Genomic DNA, 18,784 nt, shown 5'->3' with positions numbered 1-18,784 from the left:
ATAAACTGCAGCATTTCATATTACCATATCATTCTTCTGTTGTTTGATTCGCATGTTTAAAAACAAGATTTTTTGTTTGTTTAAAAAATAGATTCCAGCTTTTTCATGCATGCCAACACAATAGTAGGACAAGGGGAATTCTCCACACTGCAGACCAGGAGGTTGATTCCTAAAAGAAATGGCAATATCCAGTGCCTTGAGTTCTTCTATTATAATAGTGGGAATGAAACAGATCAGCTCAACATCTGGATGACTGAGTTTAATAGTGAAAATGACACCATGAGAACTCGCAGACTCATGGGCCAGGTTACAGGTGAGGGCTCTGTAATTTCTTATTGAATTATAAATGCAAAACAAATGCAAGAATAAGTTAAAAGGGAACAAGCACTTTAAACTACATATGGATTTGAATCCAGTCCACAATTCATTTGGTTCTTGGGACATGCTACATTTTTGTACTTTTTTCATTTTTTTTGTACTTATTTTTTTCAAGTATCTTGAAAATCAGGCCAGTAGTTTTTGCATACAGTAATCCTGATTACAGATAAACATATCCTCCTAGGTGGAGGTAAGAATGCTGGTTACATATATCATTGTAGATTAGTCTGAACCAAATCAGAGACCTCTTCCTCTCTTAGGTTCTCCAGCTGATTATTGACAACTCCATTATGTTCCTCTGAACGCCACTAAGACGTTTCAGGTGGAGTTTGAGACCCGCAAAGGAACAGACGAGTCCAGCGGCGGGTTCTCTGTGGATGACATCAACCTGTCAGAGACCGAATGCCCTCATCAGACATGGCAGATCAGGAACTTCAAACAACTTCTGAACACCAGTGCACCTAACACACATATATACAGTCCAACATATTATACCAGTGATGGCTATAGGTACCAGATGTTTCTGAAACTTGACAATCCAATAATGTCTGCATTTATTCGCCTGGTGTCTGGGGATTTTGATGACCAGCTTCAGTGGCCTCTGCAGTGGAGGCAGATGACTTTACTTGCCCTGGACCAGACCCCTGACATTAGGCAACGCATGTCCAAGCAATTCAGCTTCACCACGGATTCAGCGAATGAACATGGTAAAAGAGGCACAACCCTCAATACAAATCATAACATTGAAAATGATGGATAATGTTGCACAGTTAACCATCATAAGTTATTTAACTTATTTGCTGTGCAAAGGCTACAAGGCCTTTGAAATGCCTATTTATTATAGGCATGGGCAAGTGTTTATACTTTTTCTTCTTTCTACTTCTGATAGAAATGGACGATTTTCACATGTACTTCACTGGAAGGCCTTATTGAATGGTTGGATGTAACACGAAACATATTAAATGACGTGAAGTGTTTTTCCCCATTTGCAGCACCAAAGTGTTGGTACAACCCTCGTTTAAATGGAACATATGTAGAAACAAATGAGAGTGGTGAACCTCTGTATGTTAATTTGGGCTACGGCTGGTCTAACTGGATGAACATAGAGAGCCTTAGAAGAAGATCCTTCTTAAAGGGAGGGGACTTGTTTCTTCTCTATGACATACAAGGTAACAAGCATTTTATAGAAAATCTACACAGTTTTATTATTAACATCATGAGATAGTGTTTAATATTTACATTTCTTCCTTTAGACATTTCATATCTCCTTCGAAATCAGTCATCTCCATGCGAAGTTAACACAAGGTAGAGAAACTATTTTCATTCAACTGTAAATTACGGGTTTAGGGCCATTTACCTGATGAAACTAATGCTCAGTAAATTCCACATAATATGGCAAAGCACAGTACAGTGGGCACTTTCTGCAGACTAACAAAGTCAATGTTTATGCTGCATATGTACATCTACCCCTATGTCATACCACATACAGTACATTTTCTTAGTAATAATGTGTCCAAACTGTAACTATAATGTGGACAAACTACATGTACCGCATTAAGGTAGATCATGTGACCAACGCTTGGTGATGCCATATTATTCCAAGAAAATAAAGCTTCCCACCTACTCTCCATCCTCTGCTCTGGTAAAGCACTTAAGATATGTGTTCTGTAGCCACATTCATCCTCATATTCTCTGCAAGGTCACAAACTTGTGTGCACTACCTACAAAGACAAGTCTGCAACAACATACAGTATTCTTTGGTCACACCCAAATGCACGTCTGTATCAGCATAACTCTAGTACGTTTTTTCCATTATGCGGCAGTCATTTTACATACAGCTTTGTTAGTATGTCTAGATATTTATCAAACTGGTGTGTTTTGTTTGCATTGTACGTGGTCACACCATGCGGCAGTCATATTATGTAACGCCATGCAGTACATCTAGTTATTTAATGTCCATTTTCATCACTTCTCACTTCAATCATTTTGCCTTATAGTTCCACAACTCCAGCTGCCACCACAGGAGGCGACAGGTAATTCAAATGAGTTGTAATACATAATATACCCACAATGAAATCTGCACTGAATGAAAAATAAGATTGCAGTAGACATCATTTATCATCAAAAATCTTTGGGACCATCTCTTATTTAAGTCCTTGATTAGTTTATTTGTGGTGGTAAACTTTCAATGGTTTCATATTTTTTTTTTTAGTGCCTGTTCCAAGATGTCCTTCTCTCCGGTAGTGCTGGTGGTGACATTGATCTTGTTTTTAAGTGTGTGATCATCGGACCACTGTCATCAAATCTCAACAGTTGATTGATAATGTTATGGCCTGAGTTTACTTTGGTGGACATGGTCTGCATACAACAGTATCTACATTTTGTCACCAGCACTGGCCGAACTGCCAGTCGTGCTGCACCAACGTTTTGTGTCCATACATAATTTTGCATTGACTATGCCTGACATGTTTTCAAGCACTGGTACAGGTCAAGGCATAAACAAACATAATCTATTTACCTATCTCCCCTGGGATTACATTTATGGGATGTTCATGTATGGGAAGTCATTTTAATTCCTGCTTCTGTGAATTAAAACATAATATTAAAATGTTTTGCTATAGATACTCAATGCAGAAATACTGTGTTTTGATGACATGACTCGTGCTGCCAAGAGACATATCTGAAGTAACAAACAATGATCTTATATACAGTACAGCACCAGGGGTGATTCTAGACCTAGAGCTTTGCTGGGGCACAGGCCCCCAACTCCCAATACATTAAAAAAAAAAATAATAACTGTGCGCGCAATATGAAATAAATGGGCTAGCCTGATTTGGACCATCACATATCTCCCCTAGGTCACAGACATCCTCCTCCATACTCTGAATAGTTTTACGTCTAGCCCCCAGTATGGCCTCATCCGTTTCTTGCCTGTCTCTCTCCTCCTCCTCCTCCTCCTGCCTGGTACTGGACTGCCCAGCCTGTGCTCTTTCTCCCCTCTCTTCTCCCTCTCTTCGACCTTCTTCTCCTCCTCCTCCTCCTCCAGCACTCTCTCCCTCAATTGTTGTAGCAGCCACTATCCAGCAACATCCAAACACATAGGCATAAGTAGGCCTATACTCACTGCATGAATTTAATAGGCTTTCCTATTAACACAAGGGAAGCTTATTTTTAGTCAAAATTGAGATATACTTCCCTCCCATCCCAAGATATACTTCCCTCCTATAGACATCCTGGCAATACTGCAGTTCTTTGTATCTTAAATAGCCTGCTAAAGCCTTCATACTGACTTTTGGTGATAATTTGCAAATGTAGCCTATAATAATCTACACAGATGGCTACTCTGATTCTGTGTATATTATTATAGGCTACATTTGCAAATGCAGCAAACTTATTTAAGTTTGCCAAACCATTGATCAAATCACAGCACTGGCTATTACCAGCATAAATCTTAATGTTACCGTTAATGTGGGCAAAATTATCATACCTCCCTCATCCTCCTCACTGTTCCTCTCCCTCTGCCTCTGTTCAGGAAGAATTTTCTGATGTCCATCTCTGAATAGTTTATCAGAAGGCTATGTTTAGTTTTACAGTAGGACAGCTTCACAAACAGTATAGGCTACTTTTAAAGGACTCTCTCTACAGTATACGTATAAATCCTTATTAATTGTCCGCATGTGTGCATGCAACCTACGCATGGTGTGAGTGTGTGTGTGAGGGAGAGAGCACAAGCTGGTAAACTGTTGCTAAATTTAGGCTACAATGACGCTAAGCATTGAAAAACAGATGCTAGTTAGGTGGGTAACACTCTCTAACAGCGATCAACTTGTCATTTTTTCTGTCAAACAAGTTGTGAATTTGTTGTAACATTAAACAGGGGATGACTTACTCTATGCTCAAAGTGATGTAACGAGCTCCAGCGGATTCCACAGTGTATGTGTGTGCAGTACAACGAAACACTCGGAAGAATCATGTGAACGATTTTCATTGGTTGTTGCGTTCAATCTTAGCCAGCTACATAGGTGCTATTTCCTGATTGGCTATTATGGCCCCTTTCTTTATTCCTTGTTTTTTGTTTTATTGGCTGGTAAGTGACCGGCTCGAGCCATGATTAAAGCAGGTACGGAGATGCGCTCATGAATGCCGTTTCCAGCTAGAGCCGCGCTAGAATTTTACTGGGGCACTGGAGACTTTTACTAAGGCACGTGCCCCAGTGAATAAGGTCTAGTGACGCCCCTGTACAGCACGGCCATAGCCACAGAAGTAAACTCAAAGCCTTATATACTGTGTACTGGTTGAATGATTAACTCTCTCTGGGTATATATTCTGGATAATGAAGTGATTAGTTAGCCTAGAAATCTAGACGCACCCTAGCGGCAGCAAATTAAATTTGCTGCCAGGGCTAGTCTAGCATAACTCTCCGTTGGCTTGTGAGCTCCAGAAATCGAAACTCAATCAGGCCAATCAAATCGTGTATAGAGTTGTTAGGTGGGCTTAACATAATGATTGATGGCAGAGTTCCAAAGGTTTGACTTGAATTCCCTGCTACTTGAAAACAAATAAGATGGATGTTGCTGTTGGCGAACAATGTGACACGAGTTAAGCTTTTATTAAGTTGGCAAACATTTGAACTAGCCAACTAGCTCCGCTGGTGGGAAACGCATGGGACTCATAGCGCTGCCGCTGTCCTATTGCGTGCAGAGGGAATTTGAAAGACAAACGATTATCCCGCCCCTCGGACTGAGCACTGCGAACGGTGAGTGTCCAGACCCTACATTTTAATGTGCGTCTGGCTCGTCAGGCTAGTGATTAGTAGGTTCACTATATTATTCCTTAGGTAAGCTAAACTGTTAAAGATTACTTTTGGGGATATTTGAACAGTTGTTGATGTAGGCTACATTTGACATTAAGCTAATGCTTTTCACAACTAGCAATGGTTTTGACAATTGATTTACAAAAGCTACAAAAGGAAACAGCAGATGATTTAATGTATAGAATAATAAGGTAGCGAGAAAATAGGTAAGGAATAAGGTAGGTCTTTTTATCATTTATTTTTTTGCATGTGTCAGAATCTCCTAGGTTCACAAAGGGTTGTAATTTTAAGTGTACTTTTTGTGATTACTTCCTTAATGTGTTCATCATCGTTATATACGAGTTCAATTTGTGAAGGTTCTTGCTGAAAATCTTAAGATTTACAGTAAGATCTTAATTATATTGTTTTCTGCATGCTGACTGGATGTGCTAGCTTTACAATTCTTAATGTTTATGTGCTGATGTTTGTTGCAGGGCCATAGCAAGCCTTTTGAAATTTTGGCTGGGAGGTGTGAATCTAGCGGGATCAGCAGGATGACATGATCAATTGATAAACGCTTACAATAGGTTGTCAAATCAGTTGAGGCATGTGTAGAATTATAAACAACACCAGGCACAGGCCCACCCTGACCCCACTCCTTGCTACGGCCCTGTGTTGATATGATATTGATATTCCCATTGAAATGTCAAGTGTAGTAGACATTCATATGTACTAAGAAACTGCTATCTATCGACTACAATAAAAACAGAACACAATCAACAGTCTTGAAGAGTGAACCTGATGAAGCATTGGTGTTGTTCACTAAAATAATAAACCAGCAAAGAAATCCCACCAGTGTGCGGTGATCCTTCACTTTTTTAATCTATTGACGACTGCACCTCACCAGCACCTGGAAGGCTGTGCACAGGAACTTTATCCTTTTTAACAATCAACAGTCTCTTTGTACTGTCTGTGAAGGAATTTCAAATGTATCTCTCTGCTGCAAATATGTGACTAGATCAATTTGTATGCTTGATTTTGATCCATCAATTCAAAGTCTATACTTTGGTAGGACACATATTGTTGTCTGTAAGATTTTATTATGTAACAGGATGGATATTCTGCTCATTCTGCTCATTGTTGACTTACTCATTTGCACTATCACCATGACCACTATCACCATTGCACTACCACCATGACACTCATTCATTCATTCACACAGAGCACCTTAGAGCACCTTACCATACCTTACTATGCACAGAGAATCACAGGCTCAGTCCCTGCCTCAGTCATTGCAAGCGCCTCTGATTTATTAATCACCACTATGTGGATACTGTTTTTAGAATTGATTTAGATTAAGTGTTAGTATAATTTGTAATTTGTATTTTAGTATATTTTTATATATTGTATTAAGTGTTAGTATAATTTGTATTTTAGTATATTTAGCATATTATTTATCTTCTACTGTCCTTACTGCTTAGTTGTGTTTTTATATTATATACTTTAATTACTCTTTCTGCTGTTAAAGAAAGAATGTGTTTGTGTTGTATGTATGCTGCTGCTGAGACCTTGAATTTCCCCTGGGGATCAATAAAGTATCTATCTATCTATCTATCTATCATTTTGAATGTATCTTCCACCACCCATTTAGCTTTAAATCTATGTCAATTGATTAAAAACTTAGAGGGCATCTTTAAATCGTGCCCCCAGAGTGTAGCATTAATGTTTAAAAATAAAGTGCCTTCATCAATGCTGTTGTCAGAGAGTCAACAGTGACCAAATGTAAACCATGCCACCTTCTTACGTACTCTATTGTACTCTCTCTCTCTCCGTCTCTCTTTATCAGCATTTGATGATCTTAAAGACTCCACATGTATTTTAACACTATATGTTTATCCATTAGATATATTTACATAAATATACATTTTGATGTAAATGAATAGATACTATTTAGGTCACAGAAAATATTTGTCCAAATATCTGACAAGCCATCATATCACCAGGCAGGTTATTATGGTAAGAGATTAATATATAGCTCAAAGATGTCATGAGCCTTGGTCTTCTCAGTTGACTTCTCCCCATGTCTGCTCCAGTGACCTGAAGTCTGTTGGCAGATGTGTAACAGAGGTGAACTCCAACAGTAGCAGTGGTCAAGAACTTTGACCCCAAAAGATCTAGCTCAGTACAAGCAGTCTGTAGCCTAGAAATCTAGACGCGCCCCTAGCGGCAGCAAATTACATTTGCTGCCAGGGCTAGTCTAGCAACTCTCCGTTGGCTTGTGAGCTCCAGAAATCTAAACTTAATCAGGTCATTGAAATCGTGTATAGAGTCGTTTGGTGGGCTTAACATAATGATTGATGGCAGAGTTGCAACGGTTTGGCTTGAATTCCCTGCTACTTGAAAACAAATATCCTATTGCGTCCTATTGCGTGCAGAGGGAATTTGAAAGGCAACTGATTATCCCGCCCCTCGGACTGAGCACTGCGAACGGTGAGTGCCCAGACCCTACATTTTAATGTGGGTCTGGCTCGCCAGGCTAAGCAGTCTGTGTAAAATAGACAGAATAAAAGGACTTGGTCAACATTCGCTGGCAGAGGCAGTAGAAATTTGTTCCTTTAGAAATTGGCATCATGCCTGGTTGCCATGTTGGAAGTCTTAGAGAATGCCAGCGAATGTTGACCAAGTCCTTTTATTCTGTCTATTTTGCCTTGTCGGGAGTCGAACAACCACAACAAGATTCCCAGTCACTGCCAAATAAGGATGGTACAAAATATTGAAAATTGAAATACCATATCAGCAGATGGTTGATACAGTATCAATGTGATAGCACCAAATATCAATATTTTTTACTAAAACATGCATACGCTATATCAGGGGTGACCAACCAGTCTAGCCTAAACAGCCACTCTTCACTCCACATAACTCTAAAGACACTACAACTGCAACAGTGACTTAATGAAACATTGGCTCACAGTTTGAAAAGCTCTTTTCTTTTTCCTCATTTACAGCAGGGCACCAGATGCTTCAAATGACCATTTTCTGACATGTGTGGTATGTCACATAGTCCCTCACCAACTGACTGCTTTTTGAAATTGAACGCTGGTCACACAAACTAAATCAGTGTTTATTATATTCAGTGCTCACACAATCTGAAGAAATATTTGTATTCACTTTCAGTTAACTGAGACCATTCATGCAGCAGCATTTTACCAATTGTCAGTCCAGGTTGTTTTTAAATGAGTGGACCAAGTATTATTAAGTATTATTATGTTGAGAAAACCTATTAGAACGTTCAAGTAAAGTGCATGAACTTAGTTTAAAGAATCTATTGTCCTTCCTGGAAAAAAAGAAACAGTCTAACGATGAGTTGGAAATCCCCTGGTTTGGAAGACGGTGAGGGGAGTGACTTTTCAGGATGGAGGTTCTGCCATCTACTGGTGATTTTCCATACTACCGTTAGCATGTCAAAGGACATCCAGTAATTGGCAAAATAAGTGAAAAGTTTAACCTTCACTTTAACTTTTGAGTCAACTTTAACCTCAACTTTTAACCTTTAAAAATAAACAAATGCATTACAATTTATGTGGTGTATTTGTCTGAGAGGAAAAAGTTTACATAGTAAAATGTAAACATTACATACTAACTACACAGCTATATGTGTGCACATATCACTGTGTTTTTTCCTGCATATCTGTGTTTGTGCTTGCATATGTGTGTGTACTTGCAAACTGAGTGTGTTTGTGTGAGTATGTGTGATTGTGTGTATATATGCATATCTGGGCATGTTTGTTTGTTTGTATGCATTGTGCCTATCCCTCCCCCCCCTGTGTGTGTGTGTGTGTGTGTGTGTGTGTGTGTGTGTGTGTGTGTGTTGGTCCTCCGCCCACCCCTCAACCATACACAATGGGTGACCTGTCATCTTCCATTTGTCTTCTCTTTACAAATGCGATCTCACACCTCAGCTCACACACTAATCACGCCATACAGTCTCCGGCAGGAACATGTCTGGAGTTGCTCCCGTGGTGTACCAAACTTAAAAAGCATTCGAATCCCTTCATCCTTCCCCCACCACCATCCAACCCCCCCCCCCCCCCCCATCTGTGTTCTCCCACGCATTCTCATTCAAGGACAAACTCCACCACTCTCGCGTGCCACTAACACCATCCCTTGGGGTGGAGGGCCAGAGGATCCTTTGTGCCAGCTCTCACAGGCTCACACATATCCAAGTTTCCTGTGAGGACCTGTTTCTTTGCGTCTGTCACTGTAAAGAGTTATAAATTGGCACATCTGCGAGCTAAAGCACTGACACAAAAAATGACACACCAACCTAATAACAACAACAACAAATGATGTTAAGACCTCTTCAAACATGACACAATAGCAGACACCATGCAGTCATTTCTGACTGTTGCTCTGGGGGTACTTGGCTGGTTGAGCACCTCGTACCCTGAACATTTATCCAGTCAGATGTAATACATTTCTGAATGGAAATTCTCTTCTGAATGTATTTATACTCAAAGTGTCTCAAGTTTTTTTATATATATATTTGACACAGGTTAAATTACTACACAGATACAACCACATATCAAATAAATTAATCCAAGCCTTGACTTCAGGATTCATAAGTGAAGAGCATAAAATACAATCTGCTGAGCCAGCAACAAAGCTAACCGCAGTTCTCATTTTTTCCCAGCACAAACAAACGAAAGTTGTCTCAACTGCCCTTTCAGAGAAGTTAGCCAACTTGAAAACAGTTGAGTCAGACACAGATGACTACTTCACAGATGACTTATTCATCAGCCAGTTGAACAGCTGAGTGACCTCTGACCTACCATCTTTGGTGGAGATGAAGTCAGTGAGTAAAGTAGGGTAAAAGCTAGTCCCCTGATATCTGACGCTATCAGAGGCCAAACCACAAACCTCAGAGTGTATGCTAATGCATACAGGCTTGATGAAAGGCCTGGGATTACTTCTGGTCAAGAGATACCACAGACCTTTCACCTATTGAATCACCTTGAATTTCCCCTGGGGATCAATAAAGTATCTATCTATCTATCTATCTATCTATTGCCCGGAGCGTTGAAGAGTTTTCTGCAGTAAGGCACAGTCAAGGAGCACATTTGAGTAAAACATATAGAGAGGCCATCATTTATCTATCATTACTTTTTAAAACATCTTTGTCCTGTAGTCCTGAATAAATGCTTTGCGATTGTGCAATGCATTAGAATGCTTAATTATAATTCAACACAATGTTTCACAAAATCAACAAAACAAAAGTTAACAAAATATTTCCAATATAAGTGTGTGTGTGGGGGGGGGTGGTGGTGTTATATCTATGGAGACAAGGCTTAATTATCTTATTTATGTGCTTAAAAAGGTGCATTATTATTATCAAAGATAAGACAAAGGGTAGGAAGCGTAAGATGGTGTTGTAATGGTAAAGTGGTTGTGAAGTGCAGTGCTGGACACTGTGCCTCAGCATGTTGGCTTGCCTGAAATCAGAGTGCACTGGCATTTTGATCACATGAGACCTGACTCTAATGCGCTTAACATTTAATTATGGAGGTAAAGCAGAGTTCACCTCAACATGCATTAACTTGTCATGTCTCTGTAACTAATTGCTGCTGTTTAAGCTTGCTACAGTGTATACAATGTCTAAATCCATGTAACTTAATGAGTAATTATATAGTATTTTTGTAGGTCTTTTGTGCTTTTATGCTTCAAAATGGCATACACTTACAGTGTTACAGGCACATTCCTCTACCAGTAAATGGACATGATAGTATATCAGTCACATAAATCTTGACACTAATACACAAGATTACATGAGCCGTGAAGCATTCTCAGTTTTCACCTGAAGGGACCACTCAGAAGGTAAAGAGTGGAGAATGCAGTGGGAAGAAGAGAGGAGAGAGAGAGAGCAGAGGTCCATGTTGGACAACAGGTTAAAGATCATCAGAGGAAGGATAGAGTTGGCTGGTGATAACATTGATGGCTTGTCATCACTGACATTCCTCAAGAAGAAGGTAGTGGACTGAGTGGCTTCAAGGTGTTTGACCTTTCAGATATGTTCTATGACCTAAATAATATCCATTCATTTACATCAAAATGTACATTTACATTAATATATCATGCAGGATATGCTTATTTAATGTGGATAAGCATTGTGTTAACGAAACATGGAGAGTTGGGTCTTTAAGATCATCAAATGCTGATAAAGTCATAAAACACATGTCCTTATGTACACTTGTCCCCAGAAGCCACCCTTTTCTGCCTAGTTGGCAATCAAAACAAGACTTTGAGTATTATGTGGCAGTGATATTTTTTCTTATCAGGTTCCTTACCACGGAGACAGAGCAATAACTGTCATGTTACTTACTATCCATTACTGTACCTACTATTACATATATATATATTCTCCTAAAATTAGCAGAGCATAACTGCAGTAGGAATAGGAAAACTACAACCATTGCCTAAAGAAATAAATAAAGAAAAATGATAACTAGAAAACGCAATTCCAGGGAATTACCAGTGCATGAAAATGTAAAACATATGGTGTGAAATATATTGTTAAAACAGATGATGTGCTATTTGGCAACCAACATGATGAGGTTTAATATAGTTGGAATGACTGAACAGATAGGTGGATAGTTTAAAAGGTTAAATTATTTGCTAGGTAGACGAGGTTTAATATAGTTGGAATGACTGGACAGTTAAATAGGTGGATAGTTTAAATGGTTAAATTATTTGCTAGGTAGATGAGATTATTTAATATAGTTGGAATGACTGAACTAGGTAGATGAGGTTTAATATACAGTAGTTGGAATGACTGAACAGTTAAATAGGTGGATAGTGTAAAAGGTTAAATTATTTGCTAGGTAGATAAGGTTTAATATAGTTGGAATGACTGAACAGTTAAATAGGTGGATAGTTTAAAAGGTTAAATTATTTACTAGGTAGATGAGGTTTAATAGTTGGAATGACTGAACTAGGTAGATGAGGTTTAATATAGCCTGGCCACCTGGCCTAGGATTCTAATTGCTTAACGGTTAGTCTTAATAGAGCCATATTGTATGCTTAAAGCCTGAGACAGAGTATATAGTTTTAAAAATGAAGATAGTGTAATGGATGTTGATAGGCAGAAAGTTGAATGGATGTTGATAGGCAGATTGTTTAATGGATGTTGGTGGATAGTTTAATGGGTGGATGAGTGAATGGTTTGAAGAGGATGAATGGATAGAAAGTTGGATGGAATGTGCCTTATATCCTTGTAGAATGGAGAGACACAGAGAGAGTTGGCCTAGTTAAGCAGAAAGCAGTTGATACAGGTGCAATCAATTTAACTGGCCCTTTGATGGGTCCTAGTAGTGAGCAGCTGGAAGTTGATACACGTGCAAATCAAGTTAATTAGCCCATTGTGATGTCATCAGCCCATGTTAAGTCTATGGGGGGAAAAAAGCTTGTTTTTTATTAATATCTCAAAAAGTATAAAGTTTACAAAAGTGAAAAATACATTCCCCACGTGTCCTTTTCAAGACCTACGTTACAAAGTTTGAACAAAGTTTCTACGTTAAACGGTTAAAGCTGAATTAGATGCAGAAATTTGGGAAGAAGAAGAAGAAGAAGAAGAAGAAGACTTCGGATAACAGAACAGTGCATTTCATGCACTGTAACTATCAGTATTTGCCCTGACACTCATGCCTTCAACCTTCATGTTTGTGTGAATGACTCTTTCTTCTATAACTGTGACTGAAGTTTGGAGTGACTGACCTGCAGTTTGGAGTGCATGGGCATTTAGGATTGCAATGTTATAATGCAACGTACATAATACAACGTAGGCTATAAACATTATAAGTGTCAAACGGGGGAGGGCGCCTAGTCTGATGGCGCTGTGATGTGTTGGCTGGCTACCTCCGGACCACTTACTGCTAATACTATTCTTTTGATGGCCAGTCTTGGCGCCAGGCATATGTCTGCATAACAGCTGTCGTCCTCTCACCTCTTTTGTTGTGAGCATCGCACTCCTTTCTCCCACTTTATTGTACAGTATGTTTTATTGGAGCATGAAGTGGCTAACATCCGTAGACAAAGTTAAAAAGAGACTGAGGTGTTTAATTTGCCTAGCCTGAGAATACTGTAGAATACATTCACAAGCCATATAATCCATGTCTCATTTTTATTTAACCTTTTCTGGCGTTCTTTTTTTTTTCATCCAGGGCGTTGCCCACAAATTCAACTAAAAACTGGAACTAAGGTCAAAACTGGTTTGAAAGGGTAACTACAGCCAAACACCCTACCACCAAAACTAAGGAGTTTTTTTTTTTCATCAAGCAAAACAACATGGTACCTGATTCAACATGAATCATACCCAAGAGAGTAATCACAGGATTGTTGTTCCTTTTGTGAAGTATTTCACAACAGTTTGCACGTTGGGTCCTCTATCATAGGGTCTCGCAAGAGATATGATGGGCAAAGTCACGTGCTCACCGGCTGTGACACACGCGGGGGCCGTCCCAGTATGGTATAAAATACCTTCGGGATTCGCTCTCAGATCACGGAGGAACCCGGACTTCTCAGGTGAGCTTAAGAAGTTTGTGTAGTTAGCAGACGTCTCACTTTAGTTTATGGAGTAGGCTATCCATTCCGCTTTAGTAGGCTACTTGTGTTTTGTTGGAAATAGTGTTGTTGTCAAAAAGACAGATCTTAGATGTTTTAATTTAAGGGGTTCCCCCACGTTGACGTTATTGACTGCAAAAGTAAAATGTGGCATGGAAATAGCTTTAAAAGGAAAGAACTGAAACTATGTTTGCGATGTGTAGCTTACACGTTTCTAAGAATAAAAAAAAAGAAACACATTATTTTAGTAGGCTAGCCTACATTCCAAATGTCCTTCTTTAACGTATTGCAAAATCTTTGGATTGTTATCGTAATTTAGTGTAAGATGAATGTTTGTTTATTATCATATGGTTGATTTATGTTATGTTTGTTTAGACTCTTTTATATGTATTCACAGAGTTCCTTTGCTTCTCTGCTTTGTAGGTGTACTGTCTGTCAATCAACATGAGGGCTATTGCAGTGATCCTTGCTCTTGCGGTCATTACTGGTAAATTCCCTTTCTTTTTTCAACCATGTATTTCACATTTCAAAAAAAAAACTTTTGTTACACAACTCGTCCAGGCACTCAGTAGAGACCGTTTGATCCATGATCATGCTGAGTCTGAAAACTCACATTGTCCCCCCTGGCGTGTTCTCCTTGCAGGCTGCCATGCTCGTGTCTTGCCCCAGGAGGAAATCCAGGCCAAATGGGAAGAAACTGTGGACCGTTTCTGGCAGCAGGTGTCCGAGCTGAACACCAAGGCTGACTTCATGGTGGAGAACATCAAGACCTCCCAGCTGGGAAGAGAGCTTGAGTGAGTGTCCTTAGCTAACCCCTGCTGTGTCCCCCTGTGGTCAGGGAAAATAATTCTAGCCATTTTCATTGGTTGTCATAAGCATATAAAGCATACAAAGTGCCCATTTTTAAAATATAAATAACAACTTTAATTATTCATTATGGTAATTCATTATAATATCCCCGTCTTAACTGCCTCTTTTCTACTGAACACTCATTGAAATAAGCACACCAAAGAATATATAATGTACATATGTTGAGTATAAAAGCTTGAAGACGAGCTTGAAGCTAAGAGAACGATAGTCATTGTTTTCTTTTTTTCATTCTTCTGGCCTATCCCTCTACACAGTCTGATTCTTTCATCTCACCCTGACTGATTGGCTCTCTCTCTCCTTCCTCTCTCTCGTCCAGCACGCTGATCTCTGACACCATGGCTGAGCTGACCGTCTACAGGGAAGACCTGAAGAACAAGCTGGGCCCCTATGCCACGGACGCCACCAGCCAGCTGACCCAGGACCTGCAGCTGCTCTCCAGCCGTCTCCAGGGCGACATGAACGAGGCCAAGGAGCGCTCCCTCAACTACCTGGAGGAGCTCAAGACCATGATGGAGCAGAATGCCAGTGACGTCCAGAGCCGCGTCAACATCTATACCCGCAAGCTGAAGAAGCGCCTGGACAAGGACACCGAGATGATCCGCAAGTAAGTGGGACACACTCAAACACAAACTCAACACACGCAAAAATTAGTTCTGCAAGATTGTTTACCCCAGGTTTGTCCCCGCAGCACCGTCGCCACCTACCTGGAGGAACTCCAGTCCCGCGCCACCCAGAACGCCGACAGCGTGCGTGAGCGCCTGGAGCCCTACCTCACCCAGGTGCGTGACGGGGCCTCCCAGAGGCTCGGTTCCCTGTCCGAGATGCTGCAGTCCCAGACCCAGCAGCTGAGCTCCCAGCTCGAGTCCCAGGCCGGGACCATCAAGGAGGAGCTGGAGAAGACCGCCGCTGACCTCCGCACCACCCTGGAGGGCAAGATCGACGAGCTGTCCACTCTGGTGGAGCCCCTCACCGCCAAGCTCCGCGAGCAGGTCCAGGCCGTCATGGACAAGATCAAGGAGGTCTCCCCCCAATGAACTTAACCAAACATCTCAGCAACAACCATGACAAGAGGGGGGGGGGGCAGGGGGAGCGCTTTTAGTATTGCCTCAGCTCTCCTGATGTGGGGAAGGTGGGGAGAGGCTGAGGAACTCTTCTGTGCTTGGTACCATTTTTTTTTTTACAGGGCATAAGCCTTCACTTTCGTCTATCTGTTTAACGACTGTTGCCCCAGCTATCTCAGTATTAACCTTGTCTGTCAGCATACAAACTCTGTAAGTGCACAAGAGTGTCTCTGTTTGACCCCCCCAAGGAAAAGGCCATTGGTGTAAACCGGTGTGCTTGTTCACCATGTTCACCCTGGATTGGGGTATTTCACTAGTTTTTTTTCCACCAGGTTTGCCCTTATAGGGCAATAAGAGGACATGTCAATTAGATGAAAATCCCACATTTCAACGTCAACCTATACCTCCAGGAGAGACACCAATTTGTGGTCTCGTTTCGTTTTGAGTGGGCTCAGATGCATTATGTATTTCATCCATGTATTTGCACAAATTTGTTTAACCAAAATGGTAGAGTAGGCTGGAACTGCTTTTGTCTTCTGCAAATGCACCACCCAGTGTATGTCTGTGCTGTGTGTATTTTTTGTAAGATGTAACGTTAACACCCTTTGTGGCCCCACATGCTGCCTTTTTAGTGCATTTCCTGTGATGATGCAGGGTTACACCATGCAAGCCCGAGCTTAACTAATAAAAGCTTTTTAAACATGTCACATTAAATCTGTCTGTTCTTATTTCAAAGTATGAAACACCTTCATATCTGTCCTGCAGAACTGGACTGCATTTCCAAGCACAACAAATTATACTATATAATCACAACATTGAGTTAGTTATATACTTTTTTGGAGGTCTCCTTAGAAGTTTTCTGTCTATTGTCTGTAGGTCTTTTGTGCAATTTAACCCAATTCACTGCCCCCATCATGTGATTCTGGGACTAGGTTTTTGTAAACATACGATAAGCTTCCTTTTGATGAGTCGCTCTGTCAGACATAGTGCAGAGGTGTACCTGCATGTTTCTATAGTGATTTTACCTCTCTGGCTGCTGGCTATGATCACATGATTATCACGCCACTTTTCCCAGTCCCTGTGCTTGCATAAGGTGGGTGATGTTTTCCCATGGCAGTGTTTTTCCAAGTGTCCCAACCCACTGATTTAATCGTTGCATCTGTGATTTAGAAAAGATGGGCTTTCAGTCTACTCCATACCTTTCTCTACTATGCTCTTCCACAACTGAAAACACTCTATTCAACCACCCATTGGTGGTCCCACTGTACACACACACACACACACACACACTCACACACACACACACACACACATGCACACACACATGCATGTGCACACACACACGCACGCACACATAAATGGACATACACAAACACACAACATCCACACACACACACACACACACGCACATACATACATACATACACACACACACACACTATCCCTGAAACTTTCCTGTCAGCCCTGTGTTTGATGGCCCAAACAATCCCAATCCCACCACCCCGCCCCCCACCCCCTCCTCTCCACCCCGCCCCCCACCCCCTCCTCTCCACCTCGCCCCCCACCCCCTCCTCTCCACCCTCCATCTTCCGGAAACATGTCCAGAGCTGCATCCACATTCCATTCCCTTTATCCCCTGCGGGATGTAGGAACACGCTGCACCCCTGGTTTTTGTGTTCTGATCCTGTCCCTACAGATTATTTCCCCCTCTGGTCCCTGACAGCACACACTGTCAGGTAATCACACAGAAGCCCTGCAAATAAGTATAAGTATAAATACTCTTTTGATCCTGTGAGGGAAATTTGGTCTATGGTTTCCATATTTACACATTTCTTTTCATGCAAGATGCAATAAAGTTAACATTCTTCTTTGTATCAGTCACATATAAGTCTCATCTCCCCACAGATGCGGTACATACTGCCATCCAGCAGATGACAACATTACTCTCTACAGCTAAGCCTTTTCAATATGTTTTTCATATTTATTTTTGTCAGCGTTGATCCAAAGGGAAGTAAAATGCATGTTCGTATGCCTGCCTAAGGATTCAAACATTTGTCTCTGCCATTAGATTTGGTAAAGACTGCTTGTACTTTGTACTGTTTATTGTACGTAGCTTCAAGGCAAAATAATTCAAGAAACAATACAGAAGGAAACGACAGTATGCTTCCTAGTCTCCCAAAGAGCATATTTTTCAGTATTTACTGGAAATTTCTGGTTATTTACTTGTAATAAAAGTGATAAATAAGACATCTGGTTGCCATTGTTTTCTGCTTAATAAGAAACTTTCACAAACACTATAAAAAGTGTGCGTATATACAGTATATAGACAATTCAAGCAGCAGGTTTATAGTTATGGTAAGAGGAGTTGTTTACACACTGATAATAAACACCATGTCAAAGTGCTGTACCTCAAATAGCGTGTTTTGCTCTCAGTGGTTGCATGATTACAGATATTGCCATTGCAGAGTGTTGATAAAGTTCATTGGAGTTTGCCTGTGACTCAGTTGACAACTGGATGATGAACAGAAACAGAAATGAACACACACACACACACACACACACACACAAACACCCACCCACTCACTCACACACACACACACACACACACACACACACACAGTTCCCTTACTGGAAGCCAATCTTGCAATCAGTGAAATTCCTTTTTTTGTCCCGCACAGAGACTCCTTTTGGACCAGGAGTTCTGTCCAGGGCACAAACAGGAAAACCACAAACATTCTACCAGTCAGCACATCAATGTCCCCAGAGCCTGATCTTTCTGTCTGAGCACAAGGGGCTCTCTCATGCAGGTGCTGGAAGCAAAATGACCTACAATAACCCTGCAGTCAACCCCCCCCCCCCCTTCTTCTTTCTTCCTCCTCTCCTTCTCATCGTCCATACTTGTTTTGCCCTGGAGAGTATCGATTTTTTTTTCCTCGCAACTTGTTTTCGTCTATCAGGTGTGTTGTTGCTGCTCACCACACAGCCTGACATGCATCTTCATGCCCATGGTATCAAGCAAAGGCCCTTAGGCTCCTTTGGAGTTTCGTTTCAGCGCACAACATCTTCA

At 40.8% G+C, this 18,784-nt stretch overlaps 1 protein-coding gene, 1 long non-coding RNA gene and 1 pseudogene across 2 annotated transcripts in view; 2 read left to right on the top strand and 1 right to left on the bottom strand.

Annotated features, from left to right (window-relative positions):
• The window catches only part of LOC121720293, a 189,560-nt gene extending 183,266 nt beyond the window's left edge, over positions 1-6,294 (bottom strand). The window contains exons 1-2 of the long non-coding RNA XR_006034480.1: positions 6,186-6,294; positions 612-623 (exon numbers count right to left, since the gene is read on the bottom strand). This is a non-coding gene — a long non-coding RNA (uncharacterized LOC121720293). The remainder of the gene's footprint in view (positions 1-611; positions 624-6,185) is intronic.
• Positions 1-8,579, top strand: part of LOC121720187 — a 31,292-nt pseudogene extending 22,713 nt beyond the window's left edge.
• A 5,095-nt stretch (positions 8,580-13,674) lies between these two features.
• apoeb (apolipoprotein Eb) lies at positions 13,675-16,421 on the top strand. Its single transcript, XM_042106234.1, has 5 exons — positions 13,675-13,747; positions 14,210-14,273; positions 14,430-14,580; positions 14,973-15,260; positions 15,345-16,421. The coding sequence occupies exons 2-5, from the start codon at positions 14,231-14,233 to the stop codon at positions 15,688-15,690; spliced, it is 828 nt and encodes a 275-aa protein (XP_041962168.1). The 5' UTR covers positions 13,675-13,747; positions 14,210-14,230; the 3' UTR covers positions 15,691-16,421.
• Positions 16,422-18,784: the final 2,363 nt, after the last annotated feature.

Source organism: Alosa sapidissima, chromosome 10 (assembly GCF_018492685.1).
Source record: "Alosa sapidissima isolate fAloSap1 chromosome 10, fAloSap1.pri, whole genome shotgun sequence".
Classification (NCBI taxonomy): Eukaryota; Metazoa; Chordata; class Actinopteri; order Clupeiformes; family Clupeidae; genus Alosa; species Alosa sapidissima.
Note: the sequence above shows the minus strand (reverse complement) of the source record. Positions and strands in the feature narration are given on the sequence as shown.

What these genes read in the sequence shown, in the direction of transcription:
- apoeb (XM_042106234.1), top strand. Translation starts at nt 14,231, where the DNA reads ATGAGGGCTATTGCAGTGATCCTTGCTCTTGCGGTCATTACTG. An exon ending in TGCTCTTGCGGTCATTACTG is followed by an intron (nt 14,274 to 14,429) that starts GTAAATTCCCTT and finishes TTCTCCTTGCAG; the next exon opens with GCTGCCATGCTCGTGTCTTG. An exon ending in GACACCGAGATGATCCGCAA is followed by an intron (nt 15,261 to 15,344) that starts GTAAGTGGGACA and finishes TTGTCCCCGCAG; the next exon opens with CACCGTCGCCACCTACCTGG.